The 23,292-nt window shown below is 41.3% G+C and overlaps 1 protein-coding gene across 1 annotated transcript in view; it reads right to left on the bottom strand.

The window, feature by feature from the left end:
• Positions 1-21,743, bottom strand: part of TFDP2 (transcription factor Dp-2 (E2F dimerization partner 2)) — a 42,112-nt gene extending 20,369 nt beyond the window's left edge. The window contains exons 1-5 of the mRNA XM_015413473.1: positions 21,572-21,743; positions 19,488-19,591; positions 5,741-5,862; positions 2,696-2,743; positions 299-461 (exon numbers count right to left, since the gene is read on the bottom strand). Coding sequence (XP_015268959.1) covers positions 299-461; positions 2,696-2,743; positions 5,741-5,862; positions 19,488-19,490 — 336 coding nt within the window. The 5' untranslated portion in view covers positions 19,491-19,591; positions 21,572-21,743. The remainder of the gene's footprint in view (positions 1-298; positions 462-2,695; positions 2,744-5,740; positions 5,863-19,487; positions 19,592-21,571) is intronic.
• Positions 21,744-23,292: the final 1,549 nt, after the last annotated feature.

Below are 23,292 nucleotides of genomic sequence, written 5' to 3'. Positions count from 1 at the left end.
ACCATGAGATTATCCTGAAGCAGCATGTCTGTACAACTATAGCAGCAACAGTCACTTCTGACACAGATAGCTTACTCATGTCATGCTAAATGGTTGCCCTGTTTGGAGGAAATGTAGTATGAAAGCAAATACCTCTGCCCCCTTCTGGCTTCCTATAAGGCTGTGACAGAACTTGCCCTGGCCCCCACTTGTGGTTAATCAATATATCAAACATCCCACTTAATTTTGAACTTAAGAAAGTTGACTGCAACTTATCAGGCCGGACAAAAAAAAAAGGTATGTGTTGTTCTTTACTTACTGAACCTGTTGCTAAGTGGCTATTACAATTTGTTAACTCTGATACCAGCTCATCTGCAACTTCATTATATGATGTTGTTCCTTTACGCTGGACCTTTTCACACACTTTCATTGAAAAATGCCTTAGGCCCTTGCCATTCTTATCTCCTTTCTTACTTCTTTTACTGTAGAAAAGACAAAAATCAGATTTAAGCTAAGCAATGAAGATTAATAACTGACTTCGTGGTATTTGACAGTGTGGTACTTGAAGTTTTTACTGGGGGCGGGGAATGGTAACATGTAATAACAAAGCCAACTACATGATTTCAACTTCATCCTCTCTCTCTCATGCTACGTATAATTTTTAATGCACTAAATTCTTTGGAATATTAACGATAAGATTCTACATTTCAGGAACTGTCTGCAGAGATCGGGCCTTTTCAGCTGTGGTATCTTGCCCGTAGAATACCCTTTCTTGAAGCCTGCCTGGTGCCTACCCTACTCTTTTAAGCCCCAGGTTCAAAATTTCTTTTTACCCAGGTTTTGAATTAAGGGGTTTGATCTCTTTAAAATTGTTGTTACAGTCTGCTTATCCTGAGGATTGTTTTATGAGCTCATTTTAGGATGCTGAACGTTTTTACACTCTGGCTGTTTTTTTTAAAAAATGTTTTTTTTTAAATAACTGGTTAATGATTTTATGCTGTTTTATGATTTTATCATGTTTTCCCCCACAAGCAGGCTCCCTGAAGAGGCTGCATACAAGTTTTCTAAATAAATAACTGTATGTGCCCAATTATCCCACAGAATTAATTAAACTGGAGGCCGAACTACATGTTACTGTTTTTAAAGACCTGGGTCCAGGCTCTCCGATACAAAGCACTGGGTCCAGGCTCTCCAAAATAAAGCACTCAAATGGGCTCAGACCGGCACCACAGCCATGTTTCCATGTGAAAGCCACACTGGGGCAAGAGGAAATTGTTCATCCCCCAATTTTGCTGCTCCACATGGAGCATCTGTTAGCTAGTTAGTGGGTTAGCACCTAAGGTCAGACCTCTGGCCAAGTAACTGGGGCCAGCGGTGTGAAGGAAAGCAGTAGGCATAGCTTATGCCCACTGCCTGCTAGACCTGCATGGCCACAAGCTAGGTCCAAGGTGAATATCTGAGAAGCCAACAGTGCTCCTGGGGCTGGGCATGTACCAAGTGTGTCTGGTCATGTACAATCTTCATTTCCCTCCCCCCATTTTATCAGCAAATCAACATTTTCACAGGTAGATGGTACATCATTTTTGGCCCTTGGAACAAAAAGGTTGCCTACCCTTGCTCTAGACAGATGATTTAGAAGGAATTTAGAAGTATGCAAGTACAAAAGAGAGCAGCATTTGTTCCAATACAGCAGATGAAGTTATTTCTACAGAAAAGCAGAATCAGAGATAAAACTGTAATTTTATAATCATATTCAAAGGAGCTGGTCAGCATATTTATTTATTTATTTATTTATTTACATGTGACTTCTATACCGCTCATGACCCCTAATGGGGTCCACTATGTAGCAGCCTACCTATTATCAGGGGACAGCCAATGGGAGCATATGTTGCCTATTACAAAACAACTACATCACCATCCAGCTTGTTTCTGAGTTCAACTGATGATGCTGGTTATAACCTTTAAAGCCCTTCCATGGCCTGGGGCCCACATATCTGAAAGACTGCCTCCTCTCATATGTTCCCATGTACCTACTACAGGCTTCAGGCTGCCACCACACTTAAGAGTGGAGCACCTGGCACTGACCAGAGCTCCAGCCTTTTCCATTATGGTTCCCACTCTGTGGGATGGGCTCCCCAAAGAGGTGAGGGGAGCCCTCTCATTGGAGAGCTTAAGGAGGTGTTGCAAGGCCTGTTGGTTTGACAGGGCTTTTTTTTAAAATTGAACTTTTTGAGGGAATATAGAATAAGAAAAAGGGTTAAAGGGAAAGAATAAAAGGTAAAATACCAAAACATACTATAAAGGGCATTTTTTGCAAGTATAAAAAACTATTCTTGATTCAAATACTTGAATTTTTAGGAAAATTATATAACATTATAAACCATTATAACAACTTACTCAACATTCTACCATTTTCTCATAATATATTAACCTTTTTATCCTGTCTTATCAGTTATATGATAAACCACGCATAACCTTTTGATGGGCTCTGAATAGCAGGCATCTCTTTGCTGGGGTGGTATTTGGGGTTTGTTATTTTATTTTGGTTTTAACTTGTAATACTTTAATTACTATAAGCCACTTTGAACCAAGAGGACAGGTGGGGAAATATTTTAATAAATTAAGAAATTCATTTATAGTCCATCTTTCTCATTGAGATTCAAGGCAGATTTGATGATGAGGACAAGGTTCATTACAAATCAACAGCAACACATACCTTTCTGAAAAATCTGTTTCCATAAAGTCTCGAGTTCGTTTTCTGTCCCTTTGAATACATTAAAAGAGTCAGAGCATTAGAACATGTATGATTACACAGTATTACATATTTTTAGCTGTATTTATACTCTGGAAAACAGGCTACTGTGAGGACAGAATATGGAAAAACCGAATGGTTTCCAAATGGGCAAAGGTGTCAGACGAGGATATATTTTACCTCCCTATCTATACGCAGAACATATCATAAAGAATACTGGATTAGATTTAGATGAAAGCGGAGTCCAAATTGGTGGAAGGGACATTAACAATTTGAGATCTGCATACCACATTACTGGCAGAAAATAGTGAAGACCTGAAATGACACAATTACACTTGAACATTAAGAAGACAAAAGTACTAACTACTCGGGAATCACACAACTTTGATGATAAAGAAATTGAAATTGTTCAAGATTTTATATTCCTTGGTTCAATCGTCAACCAAAAATGAGACTGCAACCAAGAAATCAGAAGGTGATTACGGCTGGAAAGGGCAGCCATGAAGGAGCTAGAAAAGATCTTTAAGTGTAAGGATGTGCTACTGGCAATCAAGATCAAGATAATTCATACTATAGTACTCCCTATTACTATGCATAGGTATGAAAGCTGGACAGTGAAGAAAGTTGATTCCTTTGAATTGTGGTGTTGAAGGAGAGTTTTATGGATACCATGGACCACCAAAAAGACAAATCACTGGGTTCTAGATCAAATCAAGCCTGAACTCTCCCTATCATAGAATCATAGAGTTGGAAGGGACCTCTAGGGTCATCTAGTTCAGCCCCTTGCACAATGCAGGAAATTCACAAATATCTCCGCCCCCACACCCCCAATGACTGCTGTTCCACACCCAGAAGATGACAAAAAACCTTCAGGCTCTCCAGCCAAACTGGACTGAAGAAATATTGCTTCCTGACTCCAAAGTGGTGATCAGCATTTCCCTGGGCATGTAAGAAAGGGCCACAAGAACTAAGCACTGATGCAACCCCCTCCTACCCTTCCTCTCATGATGTGCGCCTAAGTTCACAGAATCAGCACTGCTCCCATCGAGCCTCTGTCTGAAAACCTCCAAAGAAGGAGAGCTGACCACCTCCCGAGGAAGCCTGTTCCACTGAGAAACCGCTCTGTCAGGAAATTCTTCCGAACATTTAGCCGAAAACTCTTCTGATTTAATTCAACCTGTTGGTTCTGGTCCAACTTTCTGGGGCAGCAGAAAACAACTCTGTACCATCCTCTATATGACAGCCCTTCAAGTACTTGAAGATGGTTATCATATGACCTCTCAGTTGTCTCCTTTCCATGCTAAACATACCAAGCTCCTTCAACCTTTCCTCACAGGACTTGGTCTCCAGACCCCTCACCATCTTCACTGCCCTCCTTCACTGCCCTCCTCTCGACATGTTTCAGCTTGTCAATATCCTTCTTAAATTGTGGTGTCCAAAACTAAACACAATACTCAAGGTGAGGTCTAACCAGAGCAGAGTAAAGTGATACCATCACTTTGCGCGATCTGGACACTATACTTCTATTGATACAGCCCAAAATCGCATTTGCCTTTTTAGCTACCGCATCACACTGCTGACTCATGTTCCATGTATGGTCTACTAAGACCCCTAGATCCTTTTCACACATACCACTGCCAAGACAAGTCTCCCCCATCCTATAATTATGCATTTGATTTTTTGCTATCTAAATGCAAAACTTTACATCAATCCCCAGAGAAATTCGTTTTATTTGTTTTAGCTCTGTTTTCCAGCCTGTCAAGATCATCCTGTATCCTGACTCTGTCTTCTACCATATTTGCTACCCCTCCCAATTTAGTATCATCTGCAAATTTAATAAGAATTCCCTCTATCCCTTCATCCAAATCATTGATAAAGATGTAGAACAAAACAGGTCCCAAGACAAATCCCTGAGACACTCTACTTGTCACTCCTCTCCAAGAGGATGAGGAACCATTCACAAGCACCCTTGGGGTGCAATCTGTCAACCAGTTACAGATCCATCTAACAGTCATATGATCCAAACCACATTTTTCCAATTTGTTAACAAGAATATTATGTGGAACCTTATCAAAAGCCTTACTGAAATCAAGATAAACTATGTCTACAGCATTCCCCTTATCCAGCAAGGTAGAAACTTTCTCAAAAAAAGAGATAAGGTTCGTCTGACATGACTTGTTCTTGAGAAACCCATGTTGACTCTTAGTAATCACAGCCATCCTTTCTAAATGCTCAAGGACTGTATGTTTGATTATTTGTTCTAAAACTTTCCCCAGGTAAAGTCATCAAGCTGGCAGGTCGGTAGTTACCTGGATCCTCCTTTTCCCCCTTCTTGAAGATGGGGACAACATTTGCCCGCCTCCAATCTTCTGGCACCTCACCTGTTCTCCAAGAATTTTCAAAAACAATGGACAGAGGCTCAGAAATTACATCCGCGAGTTCTTTTAGTACCCTTGGATACAGTTCATCTGGCCCCGAGAACTTAGTTTCATTTAAAGAAATTAGGTGTTTATGTACCACCCCTATGCCGATCCTAGCTGCAACTCCCTTCCCTCATGTTCTCCATAGAGAACAATGGAGGGAATAAGGGCAATCTATTTGGGGGCCCGTAGAATTGGACCCCCTGGTCCAATGTTCTTCACATCTTAGGGAGAGGATCCAGCAGCTACCCTGTGAGTTTGGAGCCTCTCCCTCAAACTCCCTCCCCTCCAGCCCCCAGAATATACCCTATGCTTTCGCCATTGACTTCAATGGCCCATAGGATATAATGGGGCCGAATTGCCGTCGAAATTCAGCGGCAAGCCAATTCAGATCAGAGAATCTGAATCGGCCTGCAGCAGCCTGAAAGGGGTCCGAATGGGCCATTTTCGGGTGCATTCGGTTCGGACTAACCGAATGCACATCCCTGGTCACCAACACACTGATGAGCCAACTCTCTGAGCTATGAAAAGAAACAAAGGAACTTGAAATAAGTATGCAAGAATGAGAAAAGACAAATAGGTTATTTACCCTGGGACCCAGCCACTGACATCTGTTATGTGTGTCTGAGTGACCATGGCTGGCACTGTGGTATACGAATTTCCAATCAGAACACGTCCTGAATTGGTCAGTCTTTGAGATGTGCTTATAATCTATGAAAATTAGGTATAACAACAAATTAAACTCTGCAAAGTATTCTGTATTCAGAAGAACAAATGAAATCTGATTAGATTTTAAGCAAAAACAAGGAAAATAGGAATATCAGCACATTGCCTCAAAGGACATGTATTGAGTTAAAGATGAAACAGCCCATGTCAACAAATCCCACTCCAACTATAAAGCACATAAAACACAATCAGCTACCAGGAATGGGGATGGCACTGCCCCGGAGCACACGCCAAGAAAAGTAATACAACAGACACTCCTGACCAATTCAGCTTCCTTCCACCTATTCATGAAAAATCTGAGGTACAAGCCTATTGAGAGGTTGAATTTACTGAGGGCAAGAGAGAAATTATTAGAAATGTTATCAGTATAGAAGTGTATTGAGTAAATTGTTGGAGACAAGTAATGCGACAATAAGTAACGGCCTGATCTCAAAGTTCCAGGCAAGAAATACAAACCTCCTTTAAGCATTACCCAATAGAATCTGGTAGTACTACATAAATGCATGTAGGATTTGTTCACTCTGAAAGTTCCATGCACAGTGGACTACAAGGCTTATTCCTACACACTACCACATATATAACTTAAATATTCAGGAGGGAATTCTGTAATTCACAGAACATCCTTGCTTTCCAACATCAGTGAAAGTTACAGACAGGCAAAGTTAGCACCCCTGCAGCTGCAGGAAAAAGTGGGGTCTATATCAATACTCTTTTTTTATATAAGCATTAGATCCACCCTGTTGTTCCATAGTGTGTGTTTCCTGTATTTGCAACTCATTTGGACTGTAACTGCCCTGTAATGAAGGAAGAGCTTCAGAAGATTACAGGAGTGTACCAGGGCAAGGGAGAGTTCTGTCCCCTTCCCATCAAGGTGATGTGGAGCGGTCTGAGATCTTTTTTGAGCAAAGAGGTTCTAGCATGATCTGATTATTATTTCTCATAGCCTAAGAAAACTGGCTTTGGTACTGCTCTTTTTTGAGAGTTTAGCCTTGCAGGTACTGGTATAGTTTAAAGAGCTGAACCTACCAAACAGCTTTTGGAAAGTTTCTCTAAAAGGTACAAAGTGAGGTCAGCTACAAGAATGGATAAAGACTACAGGAAGTCTGTTCTGATAACACCTGTTAATTTGACTCTTCAGAACCTTTTTTATTCCAGATGGTGAAAGGAAAATTAACACACACAAAAATGGGAGAAATATACCAATTATTCATCCTTTCCACAAAGCAGATGATCATAAGATGTTCACGTAAACATGCCTACTCCTTTATTATTGACAGATTTTATCAGCAAGATCTACTTAGACCCAGATGATCACATTAATACATTTTAAGAAGTGTGGGAGGAGAATACAACCAAAGCATGCATTATGGTATTGCTAAAAAGATTAATTTAATCACAGATATTCACATGAGGTCAACACTTAAGTTGTAAAACATGATCAGCTTCTAATGATGGCACTCTATCAGAGCTTTTCCATGCAATATTTTCCTATCACTGGAAACACAGATTTTTCTCATTTGCAGCTCACATACCCTAATTTTTTTTCAAGGTTATGCTCCTATTGTTAGGGTAAAGGTAAAGGTTTCCCTTGCTCAAAAGCCAGTCAAATCCAACTCTAGGGGGCGGTGCTCATCTCTGTTTTCAAGCCAAAGAGCCAGTGCTGTACGAAGACTTCTCTGTGGTCATGTGACTGGCATGACTAAATGCTGAGGCACACGGAACACTGTTACCTTCAAACCAAAACAGTGGGAGCCACCGCAGCCCCTAATGTGAGGATACTGATGTACTAAAACCATAACATTCTGTCATTGAAAAGATGACAGTGTTGCATTTTGGTACAAAGCACAAAAAAACCCTGGCTAAAGATAACCAAAAATGTATAAAAATAATATTTAATGCCAAGTTCAGTAATACACTCATATAACTATATAAAGCCAAGGTGTTCTTGCAAGAAACAAAATAAAGAAATATAAAGTTCCAAAAATTTCAGTGTGTCTCACTCCTGTTGTATTGTAATTCCATAGTCGAACTTGACATACATTCATCATAGAGTGGACTCATATAGTTCTTGGAAAATCCAAACAATCTTGAAATCCATAAGCCATAGAGACACGTAGTCCGGATGCAAGCTGCCGCGTTTCAAATAGTTCTTTTTCAAAACCAATAGGCTATAGTGGGACTACATACAAATTCAAGACATGCACAAATGAGGATAAACAATCATATAATATGCATAAATTGCATAAATACATAATATAAACACACAGGAAGACTCACCCCAATCTCAGTAGAAGCACATACAGAAGGCAGTATATTCAGTCATAAAGGATCATGGGTCCTTATCCCACCATGTGTTGCACCATAATTTATATCTAGTATCAGGCTGCAGCAACACAGGTCAAGTAGTAAAAGATCTTACTGCTCTAATTGAATAAATAACAGGAAAACAGGCTGCAACTGCACAGGTCAAGTATATATTTAGGAAAGAATATCACTATAGCCTATTGGTTTTGAAAAAGAACTATTCGAAACGTGGCAGCTTGTATCTAGACTACGCATCTCCATGGTTTATAGATTTCAAGATTGTTTGGATTTTCCAGGAACTATATGAGTCCACTCTATGATGAATGTATGTCAAGTTCGACTATGGAATTACAATAGAACAGGAGTGAGACACACTGAAATTTATTTTTCTATTTTTCTGTATTACTGTTGTTTCTTGCAAGAACATCTTGGATTTATATAGTTATATGAGTGTATTACTGAACTTGGCATTAAATATTGTTTTTATATATTTTTATTTATCTTTAGCCAGCGGTTTTTTGTGCTTTGTACCATTTCATGTATGCTGGTTCCCCTTCTTTTTTGGTTTTCTTCTGCTTATTGTAGTGTTGCATTTTGGGCAGGAAGTGAAACACAACCTCTTCCTCACACATAAACATTTTTAAAAGATTGAAGGGGCACAGCAGCATGGTTGTCTTTTCTGCAAAGTATCCCCCATCTATATTCCACTGGAGCTGGAGACACCAAGAGGCTTTGGGAAGACCATACTAAGGATGGACCCATTTTCTAGGCTTATATGAGTAAACCATTAAATTTAGTCCTCACATAGAAAATATATTTTCTTTCTTTATTATGTGTTACAATCCACAAACAAAGCATGATTTTGCAGAGCTGGTTACACCCGTGAGGATCTCTCTTGTGCAATAAAGTCAGCATGTGAGCATGATGTCAGCCAGATGCTGTTCTATCAAGAGGACACCTTCTCTGTTAGAGTGCCAATTAAAACACACACACCCTTGATAGCAGACGGTGTTCTCTGACCTATTGGCTTAGGAAATTTCATTCACCATGCTCATAATATTAATACAATTCTTCTACTGTCCAAGAATGATTACACTAAATTTCCAAAGGTATCTTTGTTTAAAAAACACACAAATGAATTCATTAAGTTATTCTCTCTCAAAGAAACTTATCTTTATGTTATGCAAAGGTTACCTGGAACAGAAGAAACATGAATAGTTTAGGAATAGTTAAGGTCATCATGCTTTTGTGAAACCAGTTTTGCACATTTATGCTTGCATTTCAGCTAAAGATGATAGGTATTGTTCCTTCATTATTCAGACAGGCTTAGTTTGAAATAAGAGGGCTGGACAGAAGAAAATAGTAGAAAAGCAAGCAGCACATACGTCAACCCCAGCAATTTCTTTTAACGATGTGAAAACCGAAATTGCGCAAGATTGCAGGTTTTTTTCCCTGTGAGCCTGTTCCGACAATGGCAGAATCCTGGGGGTAAATTATTGTTTGAACAAGCCCAAAATTAATGTGAAATTCTTTTGAGAATGGCATTCATATAAGAGAAATTTTATCCTAAACACACAGACACACACAGAGTTTAACCTTTGCTACACTGTTTTTAACACAGTCTGATATAAACCAATCCTAAGAAAGTTAGTATTAAACAAATACAGAAACATCTGCACTTTAGGATACAGGGTGAGCCATTAGCAGCAATATGGGCATATTTATGAAACATGGGATACAGAACAGGTCTTCAGAGAAAACACATTCACACTAATTCTTACAGCACAGCTATTTTTGTTTAGGCTAATGTCAGAATACCACAGTCAGAATTACAAATAAAGACTCTCTGGCTTAGGACAACTATGACAACTGAACAGGGTAACACATTTCTTTACAGTGGTATCCTGCACAGTTAGTGTAAATCATGTTTCTTTATATAAAAATCTTTTTAACATTTTCATGTTTACAACTGGTACACTAAAATTTCTGATTTAAAGGGCCAAGTCAAACTAAAAAGGTATCTCCTATTAGATTATTTAGTACAAAAGCTATTAACTGTACCATGGCTCCATCACTATGACAACCAGTAGATTATATTTAGATTAAGAAAACTACACTTAATGTTGTATCTGAATAGGACACAGGCAAGTTTCTTGCTGCAGTATCTTCTACTCTACTGCCACCTACTGTAAAGAAACAGACCTGATTACAGGATGTATTTTAACAAGAAAGCAGCCATAAACCAGAACCAAAGCCTACAGAATCATTTTGAACACTGCCCTTACAGCTGGAGTTTAAGCATAAGGTCTCAGGTTCAGTCCCCAGCCTCTCCAGTTGAAGAACTGTTAGCAGCAAAGCTGAAGGAAAAGACCTCTGCCTATTCCTTGAAGAGCTGTTACCAGTTAAAGTATACAGTACCGGATGAATGAATGATCAGACGGTATTAAGTTCTTCATATATGCTCTCTCAGCATAAAAGATGCAGAACAAAAAAAAAATTGTTTGGCAGGATGCAGAACAAAAACAAATGACCTCTTGGGTTGGAATGACAGAGGACAGAATGTTCCAAAAAGAACCAGTGTTGTCCCAGATGGCTGGAACGAGAACTCTTACTTTCAGCTTTGCTCAGACACTAACAGGTAACACTACAAGTTTGATGTGAAAGAGTATTTCATAGTAAAAACAGCAATTCTTCTATAGCCTACAAAATCCTGTATAAGATCCAGAAATTTCGGCAGTGCACAATAATAATCATACAGTAATGTGAAGACGAAGAATTTGCATTTCCAAACTTGGCTCTGTGTGTTTTGTTTTTGTTTTTTAGAATTCTGGCAATCAATATATGGCTGCCTTCTGGGAAGTGCAACCGTCATATTGTCTTTGAGTCCCGATTCCAAACAACACGTACTCCTGAAAAGCCAGCCTCAACACACACACACTTCTGGCAACTTACACCTTATTTTTCAGTCCCCAACTCTAGACAATTTAGTATTTATTTATTAGTTCAATTTATACCCCACCCTCCCTGCCGAAGCAGGCTTAGGGCTTACATAAAAGATAAAACCTCCTAAAGCCAATCAGTATTATAAAGTGCTAGTGGAGATCTGCAGTAATAACATTGCTTGAAGATTATAGTAGCAATCACATTGATATATCCGGTGGTCTGTCTTGATGGTCAGCTCATTGGTCTCTTCCATATATACGCGGCGGGAAAAGACTGTAGATGGTGAAACTATATCTTCTGGGCTCTATGTCTTCCAATTGTTGTTGGCGGTGGCTCCATAATTGAAGGCCTGGTGGAAGAGCTCCGTCTTGCAGGCCCTGTGGAACTGTAAAAGGTCCCGCAGGGCCCTGATCTCTTCTGGGAGCTCGTTCCACCAGTACAAAGCTGCCACCAAAAAGGCCCTGGCCCTGGTTATGGCTAGTCTGGTGTCTTTGGGACTTGGGAGGGCCAATCGATTTTGGGACCCTGAACGCAGTGGTCTCTGGGGAACATATGGGGAAAGGCGGTCCCTCAGGTATGTCAGTCCCTGACCATAAAGGGCTTTAAAGGTAAGAACCAGCACCTTGAAGCGGATTTGGTATGCTATCGGCAGCCAGTACAATGCCTTCAACACAGGCTGGATGTGCTCCTGCAGAGGGAGGCCCATCAAGAGCCTGGCCGCAGCATTTTGCACTAGCTGCAGCTTCCAGATTTGCAACAAGGGCAGCCCCATGTAGTGAGCATTACAGTAGTCCAATCTTGAGGTGACCATCACATGGATCACTGTTGCCAAGTTGTTGCGGTTGAGGAAGGGAACCAGCTGCCTAATCAGCTGAAGGTGGTAAAAGGCTGACCTGGCAGTGGCTGCTACCTGGGCCTCCATTGTTAAGGAGGCACCAAGAGCACTCCCAAACTCCTAACCTCGGGTGCTGGCACCAACAGTGTCCCATCTAAGGTCGGAAGTGGGATCCCTCCCCTCGGACCACCCCAGCTCAGGCACAGGACTTCCATCTTCATCGGATTCAATTTCAATCAGCTCAGTCTAAGCCATCCAGCCACGGCTTGTAATGCCCAGTCCAGATCTTCTGTCTAGAGTCAGACTGGCTGCCCAACAACAGATAGAGCTGGGTGTCATTTGCATACTGGTGACATCCCAGACCATGCCTCCGGGCAATCTGGGCAAGGGACTGCATATAGATGTTAAATAGCATCAGGGAAAGCACCAAACTTTGCCGCACTCCACAGTTCAGTGGGTGCCTTTAGGACAGCTGTTCCCCTAGTGCCACCCTTTGTCCTCGACCTTGGAAAAAGGAGGCAAGCCATTGCAAGGCAGACCCCTGAACTCCTGTGTCAGCGAGGCGGTGGATCAGTAGCTGATGGTCAACCATGTCAAATGCTGCCAACAGGTCCAACAGCAACAGCCCTGCTGATCTACCCTGATCCAGATGCCTCCAGAGGTCGTCCGTAAGGGCGACCAGTGCTGTCTCCGTCTCGTGGCCCAGGCGAAAACCGAACTGGAAGGGATCTAAAATGGAAGCGTCATCCAAAAACCTCCGTAGTTGAACTGCCACAGCCCTCTCTATTCTGCTAATTAACAGTTTCTGGTCTAAAGAATGCTGGTTTTATCTGTGATCAATTTCACTGTTCTAAGCATGCTCTTGAGGAGGCAAGATTAATGCTATAAGAAAGGAGACAGATCTGATCAAGTGACAAATTTAGAATTCCACAGATATATTATTACTTTCCTGTATTTTTTTTTTAAAAAATAATGACTGAAGGTGCCGTATCTAAGAAGTCTCTGTCAAGGCTGACCCTGCCTTGGTGAAGTAATGTAAACAAGCTTTACCTGGGTTTGGTCTCAGTGACTCCCTGAGTAACACACACCATAAAGCAAAATTCAGGAAAAGATATTAAAAATGCAAGGCATACAGTTCAGTGGTAGTGTAAATGCACAAAGATCACAAATCTGACTATCTTACTTGAGTCCTAACACAGAGTAGTTGGTTCTTAGAGCATAGAGCTTCAGAGAATAATGCAAATATCTTCTCGGCAGCGGGTAGTATCTATTGAACTTTCTAGGGTGAGAATAAGTTCCTCCTCCCTTATCAGATTCACAGCTGAATTGTGTGAGCTAATTAACAGGCCTGAATAGGTGGCCTTGACAAATAACCACCAGTGGGGGGGGGGAGGAGTTAACAGAGATTCAGAGAACAGTGAACTTAACTGGAAAATTCCTCTAAGATGGCTTCTCGGCAGTCTCCCATCCAGGTTCTGACCAAATCAATGCCTCTTTAAGTTCAGCAAGGCTGTTTTATTGTGTACCCCCAACCAACTGGCTTCAGCTTCTTCCACATAGAGAAGGGATTTTCTGCAGTCATATTTCCAGTGGAGTTTCTGGTCCACGCATGCTTGCAACAGAGTTTCTACACAACACAAACTAATTCAATTTCCCCTGTTTTCAGCTGTGGTTTCTCTTTCTTGGAAAATGTAGATTGCATCCACTCTCCAGGGCTGTCATCACAATTCACTGCTCTCCTTTAAAAATAATTTTTAGCATATGTATAGTACTATTATAGAAGAGTATAGTGCTGTTATAGAACAGCACAATAGTACCATCTCCTCCCTTTATTTTGGGTGCGTGCATAGTACAGTTTGAGAATACCACAATATTAGGATCCTGATGCCACTGAAAAAAGTTGATGTGCCCAGACTTGTGTAACTGTGCTGTTCCATACGGCAAAAGTGAAGTGCAACTCAAGAGCCAGGCATCCACATGGCTCCCTCAGGACTACCTGACTACATCCTTTCTGGTCTGGCAACCAGACTGCCCCCTCACCATCCCCTTTTCCTCAAGTGTTACCTGTCATATGCAAAGGAAACAACAACAACAACAACAGATATGCTGCAGTTCTATGATGTGCCCAGAATAGCACAATTGTTCTGTTTCAGTATTTTTAAAAGTACACAGTATTGGTGAAATTGAAAGGCAGTATAGGAGCCATGCACACAGCTAACCCCCCTGCCCCGCAGCTATTATCTCTACTCCAGCCACTGGACTACTACTCCTTGCCATTCCCTTTCGCTCCCCAATATTTAAATTACAATTGCATGATGTACTGTGAATAGCACTCATTTTCAAACAGGTTATCTGCCCAGGTTAAATGCTGTTAGGAAATGGGGGGGGGGGGTCCCGTCCTGCCACACAGCATTATGGTGTGTCCATGAACCTCCTGTGCAGGAAAGGCGGGTTATAAATCGAAAATAATAAATAAATAATAAACCTCCTGGGGTTTTCTTAGCTTTCTCCCCCATCCTTTTCAAACCTACCTTGCTGTAAAGTTGTGAGGAAATCACAATGAAGCCTGTATGACTGACATGTAGGTGGCAAAACTTGGATTTTCTTGCTTACATAGCAGACATGTTCCCAGTCCCCACAGCAGTCATTTCTTCCCACCATCACCATGGTTTTGTTGAAGCAAACTGGACATGAAGGATCATGACAGATATACAAATGCCCACACACCTTTATGGAGTCCTGTACACAGTTGATACATAGGCTAACCTGCACCAAAAAAGTGGAATTTGTTCTCTTTTGTATTCTCATAATAGAAGAACAGCACTTCAACACTGCCTGGACTAAAAAAAAAGGCCATCAAGTGTGCTGGTGTCAGTAGTGACATCAACACATAAATGGCAGATGGTGGGGGACCAGTTCATTGTGAAAATGCACAGGAGGGGGTGTTCTCTTTCATTCAAGCACAAGGCATGCATTCCCTTACACATCCATGACATGTAGGGGAAGTTTCCCACCCATCATTTAAAAACCAAGTGGCATTTCCAGTGGAAAAATTGGTCAGCACATGTTTTGTGCATGAGTGGAAGAATAATATTGTGTGGAAACAAAAAAGCACACAGCTTGGCTTGCTGAAATGGGGAAAAACCTGCATGTCAATTCGCACTACATCTAAAAAACATTAAAAGTTTCACTAGCTAAAATGCAGTTTTACAACTCTATTCACTCTGTTTCTTTCCTTTTGGGTTGCAAGCCTGTGACACATGAATTGAAAACAATATGTTGGACAGTAACACAAACATTACAATTTTTCAAGGCTGGCTTACACACTTGAGGCTACCCCTTAAGAGTGTTTGGAGGCTGCAACTAGTGCAGAACACTGTGGCTAAACTGCTGGTTAGGGCCAGCTATTGGAAGTATGTGATCGCGATAACTACAGCAATTACAGTGGCTACTCATCTGTTCCGAAGCCCAATTCAAGGTGTTACTTTTGACCTTTATAGGCCCCACATGGCTTGGGACCTGTCTTCTCCCATATGTTCCTGGCCAGGAGTTGATTGCAGGGAGGGGCCCTCCTTACTCTCCTACTAATCAAACAAGCTGTCTGGTGGGCACACAGGAGAGGGCTCCACGGTGGCAGCCCCACAATTATGGAACAACATCCCAAGAAGAAGAAGAGAAGAGATTGGATTTACACCCCGCCCTTCACTACCCAAAGGTGTCTCAGAGCGGCTTACAAACTCCTTTCCCTTCCCCTCCCCACAACAGACACCCTGTGAGGTGGGTGGGGCTGAGAGAGCTCTTGACAGAAACTGCTCTTTTTCAAGGACAGCTCCTTATCAGAGCTACGGCTTGCCCAAGGCCATCCAGCCAGGTGCAAGTGGAGGAGTGGGGAATCAAACCCACTTCTCCCAGATTAGAGTCCGCGCACTTAACCACTACACCCGGATAAGGTACAGCAAATGTTTATTAATTGTCAAAGTCTGTAATCTTTCCCAATGCCTAGCTCTGGAAACTGTGTCGAAGGCCGCTTTCAGGTCAACAAATGCTGCATAGAGTGACACTTGTCCTCTAGCGCCATATTTTTCTATAAGATGTTGCAGCGTCAGAATATGGTCGAGTGTGGACCTACCAGTTCTAAAGCCAGATTGCTCTTCCACTAAAATCTCCTCCTGTTCAAGCCAATCTATAAATTTAGTAAGCAAACGTTTGGCATATAACTTGCTTGTGATACTTAGAAGGCTGATTGGTCTGTAATTTGACGGATCCTCTTTTTTGCTCTTCTTATAAAAGGGGACCACAATTGCCATACCCCAATCTTTGGGGATGAGCCCTGTTTCATCAATAAAGGGGAACAGGGAAGCCAATAGAGTTCCCCACCAGTTTTTATCTGCCTTGAGTAATTCAAGACGAATTCCATCTAATCCGGGTGCTTTAGCGTTCTTCAGGTATCCTATGTATGCTTTTATCTCCTGAGCAGTTACAGGAGCCCATTTTTCCAATTCTCCTATTGGATGTTCAGAAAGAGGTTGTATGGATTTCTCATATGGGGGCTCCTCATACATTTTTTGGAAGTATGACATCCAAATATCTGGAGGAATACAGGAGGCTAATGATGGGGCCACTGTTGATGCTCTCTTTGACACCAAATCCTAGTCCAACACGCTAACCATTACACCATGCTGGCTTATGAAACCGGCCTGTACTGGGCTCCACCACTGGTTTGTTTTGCCCTGTACTGTCTATTTTGAATGGGAAGAACTTTACAGCAGAAGTCTTCCCCAGCTATGCTGTGAACTGAACCTGGCCACTCTGTATGCAAAGCTCTGGTCTCTCCCCAAGTGCATAAACAGGGGCCCTGAGCTTCACCAAGACAAGCCTGAATAAAGTACAACACTGAGAAGAGGAAAGGTGTATTGCTATGGGTTCAGTGGTACATTTACAGAGTCCTGACCTTAGAAGCAGCTTTATTTTCCGTCTCTGCCATACTTTCTGCAATTTTGTCTTTTTCTTCTTCTTCCTCCTCTTCCTCCTCCTTTACTCCTGCTTCAGGAGCAGGGTTATCTTCTTGATTTAGCAGTGAGGTCAAGAATTCCTCTGCAATCATTTTCACCCGCCATCGGGTAAAGAGAGTTATGCCTGGCCCCTCAATGTCGATCTTAAGGAAGTAGCTGAAGACAATTTTATTTAGGACTTCATTTGATTAATTTCCTAGCAGTCCTAAACTGAGATTTTTAATTGGGGGGAGGGGGGTTATGGATTTTATGTATTTTCTTTTAAGTATTTTATCTACATTGTAAGCCACCTTGGGCTGCATATGAAAGGTGAGTAATACAAAAACTTGTGGGCACTCAATGAAATTGCTGAGCAATCGTGTTAGAACAGATAAAAGGAAGTACTTCTTCACCCAAAGAGTGATTAACACATGGAATTCACTGCCACAGGAGGTGGCGGCGGCTACAAGCATGGATGGCTTCAAGAGGGAATTGGATAAACATATGGAGCGGAGGTCCATCAGTGGCTATTAGCCACAAGGTATAGATAGGAACTCTCAGTCTGGGGCAAGTGATGCTCTGTATTCTTGGTGCTTGGGGGGGCAACAGTGGGAGGGCTTCTAGTGTCCTGGCCCCACTGTTGGATCTCTTGATGGCACCTGGTATTTTTGGCCACTGTGTGACAGAGTGTTGGACTGGATGGGCCATTGGCCTGATCCAACATTGGCTTCTCTTATGTTCTTGAAATTGTAGATAATAAATTTAAAAAATGATCAAAATGCAGTTGTGTATAGAAGTTATATGTGTGACTCTTGATTAGAGGACTTGTATCCAAATTTTTCTACTGTGTCACCCATTTTTAGATTTTCAGAAATAACTGCTAAGAAATGTTGCTAGTATTAAGCTGCTTTTACTATCATAAGATAATTATAGCAATACTAGGAAAAAGGCTCGTTGTGGAAATAAATACAACGGCCTCTAGAAAGAGGCTCTGGGCGGGTGCCCCGGCCTTAGACACTCAGTGTCAATTTGCTGTGGCGACCTCAACATGGTATAATGACACTGAATCCACCATTTTCTCCAGAGAAACTGATCTCCGCTACCTAAAGAACAGTTGTAATTTTGAGTGATCTTCAGCCCTCACCTGGAGATTGGCAACGATGGTTCCCCAGAAGGGAATAGTTGGTTTGGAGGGTGGAGTCTATGGCTTTGTACCTGTCCGAGGTCCCACGCCTCCTGAAACCACCCTCTCCAGACTCCATCCCTCACATCTCCAGGAATTTCCCACCTGGAGTTGGCAACCCCATCTCCTTCCCAGACAATCATCAACCTACCTTTATTTCCCCCTCACTCTTTAGTTTTTCACTCCCCACACACCTGCAGCCTCTCCCGTGTTCTGAAGCCCTGACTGCTACGTCACATTGGCTGTCATACGGGGGCCACCTCAGCAGCATATAAGGATACAGAGACCACCATTTTCTCCAGGGGAACTGATCTCTGCCATCTGGAAAGCAGTTGTAATTCTGAGTGATCTCCAGCCCTCACCTGGAGATTGGACACATTTTACACCTCAGAAGAGCAAAACTGTTTAGAATGTTAGAGGCAAAAGCCAATCAAGTCGCATATGCAAATGACCTCTGAGTTCCGAGGCAGAGGCCAATGAGGTGGCATATGCAAATAACCTCTGTGTTCTGACTGGCTATGGGGGGGAGAAGAACTGCAAAATGTTTAGAATGTTGGAGGCAGGACTCAGGCAAAGCAGCCAAGTGAATAGGGAGACCCTCTGATAGACAGATCAGAGAGCGAACTGATTTTGGAGCATGTGGAATGTTCTAGAGAAGTGTCACTACCATTCGGCTTTCATTTATAAGGGAGATAATGGAAACTGCAGTGTTGTTGACAGAGCGAACGTTCTCTTTAGTATCATCATAAAATATGCAGAAAAATATGACCAGTGGAGCAAAGAAGCAAGATGAAATTCACAAAAACCATGCTTACGTTATTGTTTCTGCTGTTACAATCAGCAGAGCTAAACCAGTGACCTCAATTTATTACAAGCTTCATTTTTAACACCGAAAATACAACGGGTGTTTATACTAAGCAAGGAAACTATTTCAGGGGAGCAGCAGGAAACTGTGTAACTCTTATTTTTAACCACTTACTGCACCTACACAAATCAGACCTTAACAATACCATTCTAGATCATCAAGAGAAGTTTATGTCTTTACAAAAGCAGTTGTATGGGTGCTTGGAAAATATTCTCTCTACATTAAACCTAGAAATCTGTGTACCATGAAGCACAAATTTTGGTGTTCTCTTAAGAATCCAAAAATATTACACCAGCAACTAAGTTCTATGATTACTGTAATGTCCTATCTGAATTATGCAAAATCACATATATTTCAACTCCTGCAGGGAACACAGTGCTATCAAACATATGCTGAAGGTCCATTCTACTATCTTTTGCTACTTTTCACATAAACAGGAAGTCTGCCATATGCTTGTATCATATAGCATTGTCAAAGAGCTGTACTTACCATTTGGGGTCCCACATTCACATTTATTGATGCTAGTGGTTTTGGAAAAATCTTATCTGGCAGGTTGGTGGCAGTCACTAGAGGCACAATTATGGAAACAATTCCTAAAAAGGATATCAAAGATAAAGATTATTAATATGTTTACATGGCTGCACAAGAGATTTCATAGGCAAATAATGCCAATAGCAATCCTGCTTCAAAAAAAGACACACACACACACACGCCAACAAAGGAAGAAAATTACTTACTTAATTGATACCCCATATTTCCTCAAAGGAACTCTGCATAAATGTGTGCCCTTATAATATCAATATGGGGTAAGACAGGCCAGTAATGACTTGCCCAAAGTCACTGGGGAGATTCATAGCCAAACAGAAATCTGAACATGGACATTCAAAACCACAATTTACTGTACCACACTAGTGCATAACAGAGAAAAAGGAGCACCGTTCTGTGCAATATGCGGCAGAATCATAAAGACACTTATTCAGAAGCAATTTGTCCATATAATGGCATTTATTCTTAGATATGTGTGTACATAGGATAGTATGCTTGAGATTCAAGAGCATACAAGCACATTGCTCCCCACTGCAGAATGACTGTGGTTGGGGAAGTGAATCTGTGCATTTATTGTTCTTGAGAGTGTTTCATTCCACTCAGTGTAAGTTCTCCCTATTCTGGCAAAACTTTGGCTCCACCCTGTTTCCCACCAAGACAATAGTGTACAAGGACATTCTACTCACACAAATATGCACACAGATTCCCTTCTTTCCCATTCAAGGTAAAATGGGAGAAGCACACTAAACTAGAGGAGAGCTCTAAAGTGCAAAAGCTTTACAGATTCCCATGATTCAATGACATATGCATATATTTTTTCATTTTCTGATATCAACATGCCAAACAACAGCCAAAACTCTCATGAGAGGTCATAGTGGGCCTGGCAAAAAAAGTGTTATACAACTGCCACGACCCAGATTTCTATCTGCATTCTTTTCACATTCATTCAAACACTGTTTCACAGTCATGCACAAAATTCTCAGACATACACAAAATTAAGCAGTGAGTTACATATCCACAGACAATCCATTCTTTTTGATCTTCCAGGATTCTCAAGGTAGCTACTAGGTATGTGTACAAAAAAGAATTGGTATTTTTTGGGTTTAGGTATACCAAACCCGAAAAATATCGGTATATACTGATATTCCTGAATCCAAATATCGGTATGACATTGGGATTTGGAAAATAATTAGTATTGCGAAATTTATTCAGCAAAGCTCCCTTTACATACCTTCCCTTCCCTCCCTGAGTTGCACTGCGGCACACCTCAGTGAGTGACTTTACTTTTTGTTATGGTCACTAGACCAGCCAATGTCACTTTAAAATGCCTTCCCTTCACTTGCTGAGATGTGCTGTCGCTGCAGCACAACTTGGGGAGGGAAGATATTTAAAGTTTAAATGCTTGACTCACAGAGTTGCACTGCCGTGATTCTGCAACTCACAGGGGCAGCTTGGCTTTGCAAAAACCATTTAAAGGAACTTTCCCTTTAAATGGCTTTTGCAAACCCAGACCGCACACGAGTAATCCAGAAGTGGTGCAATGAACCTGGAAGGTGGGTGAACTCATATAGCTTCGGCTAGTGAAGCTGAGCCCGAATAAAAGCCGAATAACATTGGCTTTTATCTGGGCTCAGCTAAATACGTAGCTAAACCAGATTAGAAAATCTGATTTGGTTGAATAAATACCCCAAAATACCAATTTTTGGGGTATTTATTCAGCTCAGTATATATCTAGCACACATCCCTGGTAGCTTCATGTGCTTGCAATAGCTATAACTGTACAACCACATATGGTTCTGCAATTCCATGAATCAGCTTTCCCTAGGGTCAGAAATGGCTGCTGGGGAGAGAGTGAAAGCAGGGAAAATCTACAGTCTTTGCTTGAATGGCTTGGTGGTGGATCCAACACTATATCTGAGGCCTTACAAACTTGCCTGTTTTCTGCAGCAAATGAATGACATACACTTCTTGCAGACTACTTCAGCGCACGCACACACTACACAACTCTAAAAATAATACACATTTACCTTTCACAGGTTTCCTATGTTGTTTCCCATTTTTTTATATCTAGTAGAGAGATGAGTGATCCATTATAGAGGGCCGTTTACCAGCATCTGGACTGTTTGCTTACTGGATTCCAACATGAAGTCAGGTCTCCATTTAGGATAACAGTCTTCTGCTGTGAAACTACTGGAAGGCTGTAAAGTGAATAATTCATTATAAAATCAAGCAGAAGTAGCTAGACTGATCAGAAAGTGTACGTTTTCAGTAAATACTGAAAATGAAAATTTCAAAAATGTTAGTCCACCATTACGCATATAACATTTCTATGAGAAATACAGTCTCTATTTGGTCTCTATCTGACCCTAACAAAAGTTGGATCTCATTTAGCAAATCCAAAGATTAGCTTAGGTAGCCTAAAGAAACAGTTCTTGTTATAATATATGTGAAAAGAATACTATTTAAGTAGATTTGGGTCAATTAAGGTAGCCAAATGAGTTTGACATTTCCTGATATAAGGGCCAAGGGACACCTAAAATAGTCACATACCTATCACACTAGAGCTGCAAGACCACTTGAGATTTTGATTGACTTTTACCACATTTACTTCATTCAAAGTCCTTTTTCTTTTAACTGTAAAAACTGTGTAACAATGCAGCCATTGCTTTGTGAAAAGCCGCCTAGGAGCAACGGACAATAAAACACATTTCCTTAGACTACCCAACGCTGCCACAGGAAAATCCCATTTGGGGCACATTGGTCAATAATGTCCACTTAGTTTTTTATCTTTAAGCAATTCCAGTTTGCATATAGTCTAATCCCTAGATCTATGCCACAGCTCTTAAGAAGGCTCTAGAGAATGAGAAAAACCTTTGCTTACTTGAATATATTAGTTTATATAAATGCAGACAAATTTTCAAAATAACTATTGCATAGGACTGAATGTTAAACATATACCCAGTGGATGAATATTATTGGTAGTTTTAAAACTGAACAGGTGACAAATTTAGCCACCTCAACCACCCTCCAGTCCATAAAGCCCTAGTAAATTTACACTTAAAAGATTAATAAACCCCTTCACAGAATTTTGTTCAGAAATTAAAACTATTATAGATATTTATGTAATCTTACACACCATAATTAGGTTTGCAGCCTCTAGTTGATTTATCAGCTTGACTAAGAAGTATGACCCTGTCATGATCTGGGCTGTGCCAACCAGAGGCCTACTAGGCCCAGGGAGCCTGGTTAGCAGTAGGTGAGGCTGGGCCTACAACTCCCAGAAGCCCCTGAGAGGTTTTGGAGCCAAAATTGACCAACAGGAAAAGAGGAGGGCTTAGAATAAAAAATCTGGAGCAGCAGGAAAAGCTGTTCTTCTTCGCAGAGGGCAGAGCCAGAAGGAAGGCTGCTGTGGGAAGAAACCCACATCCTGAGGGAAGGGTGAGTAGTCCAAGGCCACTTGAGATAGTGAGCTAGGGATAGTATATATTTAGATGCGTTAGGGCATTTGATTTCTTTTCACCCACTTACTGTTATATTTCTGCACCTTGTTTGTTTGACTTCTTATAAAATAAACTATTTTCATTGTTCACTCTGCCTGGTCCTCATGCCTATTATTCGGCCAAAAGGGAGGTCAGAAGGACTTGGGAGGGTGCTCTGGGCCTTCTCAATGGATCCTAAATCCAGAGTGGTGGCAGCGTCAGGTGACACCCCACCTGAGCCATGACAGACCCAATAAAAAAAAGTGAAT

Source organism: Gekko japonicus, unplaced genomic scaffold (genome assembly GCF_001447785.1).
Source record: "Gekko japonicus isolate JY-2015 unplaced genomic scaffold, Gekko_japonicus_V1.1 scaffold155, whole genome shotgun sequence".
NCBI lineage: Eukaryota > Metazoa > Chordata > Lepidosauria > Squamata > Gekkonidae > Gekko > Gekko japonicus.
This window is presented reverse-complemented; position numbering and strand designations above follow the sequence as displayed.